Here is an 8216-nt window from a genome sequence, read left to right on the forward strand (position 1 = left end):
GCAGCCGTGGGAGTAAAAGTCACTTTTTGGCCCTGTTTTGAAGCTCATATAAAAGGGGAGAAAAAGAAGAAACAGGGCATCACGTACCAGAGGGAGAAAAACAGAGAGAAGAGCACGTGAAGAGGAAAGAACGAAGGGAGAACAAAGATTTGGAAACTGAATCCTTTGGGAACGAAGATCAACTCCATTTCTTCATCCTTTACTTTGTAATTTCTTCTTTTCACTCTTTGATCCTGTAATGGCCATGTGTGGCTAAACTCCTTAAGGATTGGTTGGATGTAACTACTAACTCTTCTTCTTCTTAAATATATGCATTTTGATCTCATTATTTGTGTTTGATTCTTCCCTTAATGCTTATATCGGCTTGATCACCCGTTGTATGATTTTTGGCTTTTGAATCCAATTGGAAAACGTTTTCGAAAACCCGAACTGAATCTTGCACCTAATCATTTCTTGTTCTAGGAATAGACTTGATTTGGTTAGTCACATTGTTCAAGTCTTTGTTCTTAATGCGAAGTGTTAAACTTAAAACATAGAGGAATCATGTTTTGAGCTTAATGACTTTAGGATTCAACCTTGAGGAATCTTGTTGGATTACTTAATGAACGTGGAAATAATGAAATTAGAATCGTATTTATTTTAAGAAGATCTACGAGTTAGCAAGTACTTCTGAACCAATCCTTGTTTCTTAATCATTGTCTTTACTACGTTTATTTTATTGTGTTGTTCTACTCTGTCTTTACTCATTTGCAATTATAAAAACACTCTAATTTAAATCATTAGAGCAAGAATTACTAAACACTCAAATCCCTGAGGACGATATTTGAATACTACTTCGAAACTTGGTTCACTTGCCAAGTGGTGGGTTTGCGAAAAAATCTCATCAGACCCACACTCAGGGGTCGTTTCACTCACTCGGCCATCACACCTCCATCCCTCACACCTTTGTTGCTGCCCCAGGTGCCCATGCTTCGGTCGGCCGGCCGATACACCCCGTGCCGGCTGAAGCACACCAACACCCCTTCACCCCAAACATCATGCAGTCTTCACTTCTTGACCATTGGAAGTCCCTGCCACTCGACAAGTACGATGGTAAAACCGACCCAGATGAACACGTGGATGTGTTCTTAACTCAAGTTACTTTGAGCACTACTGATGACGTTGCATTGTGCCGAATCTTTCCAACGTCATTGAATGGGCGAGCGCTGAGCTGGTTCACTCGGCTTCCTGCTAACTCGATCGACTCGTTCAACACATTAGCTTCCCAGTTCACTATTCAATTTGCCTCAAGCCGACCCCACCAGTTGACCTCTTTGGCGTTAGTTAGTATCCGTCAGGAGAAAAAGGAATCCCTTCGGGCATTCATGAGCCGGTTCAACAAAGCGGCGCTCGAAATCCGAGATCTGAACCCTGCAGTGGCTCTGCACCACCTCACCACCGCCTTGAAACCTGGGCCCTTTGCCAACAACATTTGCAAGAAACCTCCCACCGACATGGATGACTTGCGTCGGCGAGCCGACAAGTACATGCAGATAGAAGAATTAGCTGACTTTCGTAACCAAGCTCGAGCGGAGGTGGCGGCAAAACCTGACAAGCCGACCGAGAATAATTTTCGGAGCCGTCTGAAAGAGATGATTCCCCGCGAGAAGCCTCCTCGTGGGCCGAGGTACTCGCAATATACGCCGCTCAATACTAGCAGATCGGCCATACTAGAACAAGCATTGGCCTTAAAAGTACTAGCAGTCCCGAAACGAGCTTCGACCCCTCCCAGGGCCGATACAACAAAGTCTTGCAGATACCATCACAATCGAGGGCATTCGACAGAGGAATGCTCGGCCTTGAAAGACAAAATTGAAGATTTAATCAAGCAGGGGCAGCTGCAGGGCTTCGTAGACCGTCCGAACTCATCCCGATACGCCGATCGGTCACGATGGCATGATCAGCCCGAGCAGAGAAGAGTAGAAACACACTCATACAGGGAACGCAGTCGGTCAAGAGATAGGAGAGAAGAGGAGCCTTCAACAAAGCCTCGGCGAGTCATTAACACCATAGCCGGCGAATTCGCTGGTGGTGGCTCATCCTCGTCGGTGCAACGGAGGCACTTATGAGCCTCCTATACTCTCCAAACCGATTGGCGGCCTCGACATGATTGTTTACCTGGCCGTATCAAGCTATTCTGTAAGTGTCGTCCTGGTACAAGAAAACCAAGGTCATCAACAACCCGTATACTTTATCAGCCGGACGTTGCAAGATGCTGAACGGCGCTGCCAATTGTTGGAAAAAGTGGCCTTAAGCCTCATCTACACCGCCCGCTAGTTGAGGCAGTACTTCTAGAGTCACAGGGTAGTTGTCCGAACCGATTGCCCGATCGCAAAGGTCCTCCAGAAGCTAGAGATTGTCGGCCGAATGATGGCGTGATCGGTAGAACTCTCAGAGTTTGATGTGGCTTTCAAGCCAAGAGGCACCATCAAGTCGCAACACCTGGCCGACTTTGTCAACGAGCTCACCCCTCTGGGATGTTTTGAGGACGAGCCGTGGACCATGCACGTTGATGGGTCTTCCAACGCACAAGGTAGTGGCGCCGGAGTAATCCTTGCTAGCCCATCAGGTATAACAATCGAACAATCCCTTCGATTCGGCTTTCGTGCATCAAATAACCAAGCAGAGTACGAGGCCTTGATAGCTGGTATGAGATTAGCAAGTGAGATGGGCGTCAAGAAAATCATATGCTGGACCGACTCCAAAATCATGGCCGAGCAGGTCAACGACAATTTCCAGGTCAAAGATTCACACTTGTTGCGGTACTATCACCTGTACCAGAGACTCAAGGATAGTTTCGATGAAGTTCAGATACGGCATATCCTGCGCAACAACAACGAGCGAGCCGACCAGCTAGCTCGCCTCGCTAGCAGCCGAAAACCAGGGCAGTTGCGGTCCACTATTCATCTTGAGATTCCCTCCTCGAGCGTGACAGCCGAATGCTTGACGATAAACGAAGACGCACCCTCATGGACAACCCCCATTCGGAAATATATAGTTAACAGCGAACTTCCGGCCGACCCAATGGAAGCAAGGAAATTACGAACGCAAGCGGCTCGGTACACTATGGTGGCCGACGAGCTATACCGGCGAGGATTCTCCACCCCGCTGCTCAAATGCATTGATAATCACCAAGCTGATTATGTCCTGCGAGAAATCCATGAAGGTATCTGTGGCTCTCATTCGGGCGGGCGAACCATGGCAGCCAAAGTCTTGCGGGCCGGTTATTACTGGCCGACTTTAAAGGAAGACTGTGCCGAGTTTGTTAAAAGGTGTGTGCAATGTCAGAAGCACGGTAATCTCATCCACGCGTCGGCCGCCGAGCTACACAGTATCATCTCTCCATGGCCGTTTGCCTTGTGGAGTATTGACGTACTTGGACCATTCCTTGTGGCAAAGGGGCAGGTCAAGTTTCTCCTTGTTGCGGTGGATTACTTCACAAAGTGGATAGAGGTCGAACCGCTCGCCTGCATCTCTGCCGCCAACATCCAGAAGTTTGTCTGGAAGAACATCGTTACTCGGTTCGGCATCCCGTACGCCATCATCTCCGATAACGGCCTTCAATTCATTGACAAAAAGTTCAACACCTTTCTGGAAAATCTCGGCATTCGGCACCGGTTCATATCTATTGAGCATCCACAGTCGAACGAGCAAGCCGAGGCGGCCAATAAGGTCATACTGACAGAATTGAAGAAAAGGTTAGGTTCGGCAAAAGGAGCATGGGCTGAGGAGCTACCAGAAGTCCTTTGGGTGTACCGATGCACACCCCAATCAACTACCAAAGAAACACCCTTTCGCCTAGCATACGGCGCGGATGCTATGATCCCGGTTGAGGTTGGGGAACCATCATTTCGGCGACAACACTTTCATGAAGAGTCCAATGACATCTCACTTCGGGCAGAGCTTGATGTTCTAGACGAAGTAAGAGAAAGGACACAGCTTGTGGCCGAAGCGTGCAAGCAACGGATGAGCCGACGCTTTAATTCAAACTTAAAGCCGAGGACGTTTCATGAAGGCGATCTCGTATGGAGAGCAACCGGGTCGGCAAGGCGCAACTCCTCAGAAGGCAAGCTCTCGGCCAATTGGGACGGTCCGTTCTGGGTGCGGCATGCACTCCACAATGGAGCATACAAGTTGGAGGAACTGTCCGGCAAGGTCATTCCGAGAACTTGGAACTCCACCCATTTGAAGACATACTACAGTTGAACTGAGCTCATGTTGTATTTGCATTTCAAGTCTGTAAAATGATGCACTATTTTCCTTGACCGATCTTTTTTCCTCTTATAAAATTGTGAAAAGGGGTTTTTGGTCGGCAAGGTTTTTAACGAGGCATCAATTCATTAATGAAAATACATACCAAATACCCAAGATTGTCACAACTCTAGTTCTAAATTTTACAAGTCTTCCCTCCCGAGATCCCTCTCGGCCAAGGATGTGGCTTACGATTAATTTTACAAGTCTTCCCTCCCGAGATCCCTCTCGGCCAAGGACGCGGCTTAATTAATTTTACAAGTCTTCCCTCCCGAGATCTCTCTCGGCCAAGGACGCGGCTTAATTAATTTTACAAGTCTTCCCTCCTGAGATCCCTCTCGGCCAAGGACGTGGCTTCATTAATTTTACAAGCCTTCCCTCCCGAGATCCCTCTCGGCTAAGGACGTGGCTTCACTAATTTTACAAGCCTTCCCTCCCGAGATCCCCCTCGGCTAAGGACGTGGCTTCATTAATTTTACAAGTCTTCCCTCCCGAGATCCTTCTCAGCCAAGGACGCGACTTAATTAATCCATACAAGGATCTGACTTAGTTAAATCTACTTCGAGAATATTACACACAACAAATGAGAAACCAAATACTGAAAATTCATTAAGGGCTCAATCGGCCCAGCAATACATGGCAATGGCCTTGAGGCCCGTTACAAAATGCAGATTAAAAGAAGCTTAAGACGCAACCTCCGGTTCCCCCTGAACCAGACCATCTTCCGGTGCACCCTCCTCATACGCCGTCTCCTCATTCAGCCTAGCTGGCCGTGCCGGAGCCTCCTCGTCGGCTTGTTGGCCTTGAGGGATGGAGGTCAATTCCACCAACTTGCCTTGGAAGAAGTTCTTTGTCATATCAAGATGAAATTCAGGGGGAAAGTCGCCAAAGACGCATGCCTGCCGAGCCGCCTGGGCAAAGCCAGTCTGATGCTGAGATAGGACCTTGTTGCGTGCCTTCTCCCTATAGGCACCGAAAGCAAGCTTCTCAGCGTCCAACTCCTTGGCCAGTATAGCACCCTTCTCCGTCTCATTCTTCAAGGCCAGCTCAAGACATTGGACCTTCAAAGCTAGGTCGTCAGCAACTCGCCCCCGGCAATCCAGCTCGGCCTGAAACTTGCTAGTGGTCGTTTGCGCGTCAGTCAGCGCCGCCAACGTCTCTTGTAGAGACTTCTCCTGCTCAGCCAATTGCCGACGAAGCCTGTCGGCCTCTCCATTCGGCTCCATCACTATGCTTTGCGCCAAGGCCACCGCCCGCACTTGGAACTCGCAGAAGAAGCCCCATTTTTTAGCCGAGCTCATCCGGCTCAACACCCCTTGACCTGATTCTGAGGTCAAGTCCTGGCTCAGGAAATCTTGGGCATTGACGTTATCGGACGGAAGCTTGGCCCAACCAAACCCTGTGGAACGGCTGGGATGGCCAAGCGTTGTTGCTTCGCCTGGCGGCTCTGTTCCTCGGCCCTGGTGTCCGCGGGCCTTCTTTTTTCACTTTGGGGCCTAGTCGGCCCCTTGCCTCCCTTCGTCACCTTGGGGGCCGATCCCGTCCCGCCACCTTGACGGACAGGAGTGTTGTTTCCACCCACGCGCCCTTCGGTCGGGGTTCTTGTAGTTGTCGACGCCGCCACTCGGCTACCGATCGAATGACGGATATCCAAGTCGTAATCTCCATAACTCGCCATGATACCTGCACATCATTAGTCAAAATCAATGATAACGCAAGAATTTACATAAGTAGGAAAGTTACTATACCAATTAAATCTTCTACTACGTGGTCAATTCACACAATCGAACCAAAGGTCGGCACAGTAAAGGCCGAGGCAACTTCTCCAAAAAAATTAAACTAGCCCTTTCTTCCGGGGACATTCGAGACTCGGACACCGTGTCGTACTTCCGTGGCTTCCGAGTCCAGTACAGCGGAAACAATGGTTTCCCTTCGGCGTCGAAGAAATACTTATTTCCTGTTGCCGGCCGAATCATCACCTTGAGGAATCCTATTTTAAAATTTTTTTAGGAGGTTGTGTAAGGCTGCAACAAGCAATTGCCGTGCCGAACCAGCGATAACCATTTAGCCTTCTTCGTTGGCCGAGACGAATAATAGTATAGAAACAAGTGCGGGGTAGGCTTAATGTTGACTGCCAAGTAAAGCTGTCGGAAACCTTGCATGGCCGCCCAAGTATTCGGATGAACTTGACTCGGCGCCACATTCAAAAGCCGCAATATACCCATGAAGTAATCATCGAAGGGAAGCGTCACCTTCAAATCTCGGAACATGTAATCGTACACATAAAAAAACTGGTACTTGCACGACCCTTGATCCAAGTATACGAAATCAGGGTTTGGCCCTCCGTCGCCTCGGCATGGCTGAAAAAAGATGGCGGAAGGTTCCTCTTCCTCGAGAAAAGTCAAGCACTTCGTGGTCGAAATAAAAAGAGCAATAGCATTCCTGTCAGTATACCGAGAGTATACGCTACCAACCTCCCCATGCACCCACGAGTAGCCAGGGGTATCTATGGGACCAAAACGTCTAGCAACTGCGCCACCCCTAGTCGGACGACCATCAGACACTATCGCTGACGAAGATTCACTTCCATCCTGTCGTTCCTCGGACCCTGAAACGGACTCTATATTATCCTCCCTGTTCAAAGCCGAGGCCGAAAGGTTGTCTCGGTTCGGCGCTTCTTGTGACCCGGTGCTGGCGGAGTCTCCCGTGTCCCCAGAAGAGCCGATGTCAACAACATCCCTATCTGCCATAACGTACCTAGAAGACAGACGCGATCGATCTTGGTAGGAAGAAACGCGAAAGTTGTAGCTGCAAAATGATTTCGGCTCGGAGCAAGCAAGAATTGTGCATCTTAGGGTCCCCATCCCCACGCCTATTTATAGACTCCCTTACAATCACTTCAAACGCCACGACCCACCCAGCACCGTTAGATCAATTTGATCCAACGGTTCTCGATGCACAACTCTTCGCATTCCGCCAGCAGTTGTAACCCTTCGCATGCGTCATTAATGCCCAACGGTTACAACCAACGACGGATCCATGTGTATCCGTGTGGGGGTAGTTGCCCCCACTAACTTTTCCGTTTTTCCTTTTTAATATATATAATATTATATTATTTTCATTTAAAATCTAAAAATAGAAATAAAAAAAATAAAAAGTTATAAAATTATAACTGAATTTAAGTCTTGTTACACTTATTTTTGTGTGAGAAGAAAGATTTAAAATAATATATTTTAATATGTTATAAAAATTAACAATAAATTATATTTTTCAAAAAAAAAAGTTGTTATGCATTAATTTTATGTATTTTAAGTAAAAAAAATCATAAGTTTTTATTAATTTCTTTTTAGATGTTTTATATCTTTTTTTATCTTATTTTTACTTTTTTCAATTCTATTCATATTTTGAGATTTCCCTCTATCTCTAACATAATTTAAAGTGTAAAGGAGTGAAATTGAAAAATAAAAAATAAAAACAAACAAACTTCTTCATCCATCTTTACTCCTTCATGTTTCAATAGATAAACTATATATTTAAAATGATTAGTGTATTTAAATTTATTATTTTTATATTACTTTATTTGAATTATTTTTTATTTTCAATGAGAAATTCAATATTTTAATTTTTATTTACTCATTCTATTTTTATGTTTAGAAAAAACATTGTATGTTATGAACATTACATTAATTAAAATTATATTACTTTTAGTTATAGTAATGAAAAGGTATTTTAAAAGAAAATCATCTTCAGAGCAACTATCTTCTCCTTGAATACATGTTGAAAAAGAAGTCAAATTGGGTCCATCAACCAAAAAAAGATTTATAGAATGTGATTTGGAAAGACTTCCTGATGATCCTTGTCTAAGGTCAAAAATTTCAAATTATCATCCAAGTAATAGAGATGAAGTTAGAAGGGATTGGTGATCT

The 8216-nt window shown here is 46.1% G+C and overlaps 1 protein-coding gene across 1 annotated transcript; it reads left to right on the forward strand.

Annotated features, from left to right (window-relative positions):
• The first annotated feature begins 1037 nt into the window (after positions 1-1037).
• Positions 1038-2108, forward strand: LOC145950582 (uncharacterized). Its single transcript, XM_083061685.1, has one exon. The coding sequence runs from the start codon at positions 1038-1040 to the stop codon at positions 2106-2108; it is 1071 nt and encodes a 356-aa protein (XP_082917811.1).
• Positions 2109-8216: the final 6108 nt, after the last annotated feature.

Source organism: Cajanus cajan, chromosome 8 (genome assembly GCF_000230855.2).
Source record: "Cajanus cajan strain Asha chromosome 8, NIPB_CcT2T_4, whole genome shotgun sequence".
Lineage (NCBI taxonomy): Eukaryota > Viridiplantae > Streptophyta > Magnoliopsida > Fabales > Fabaceae > Cajanus > Cajanus cajan.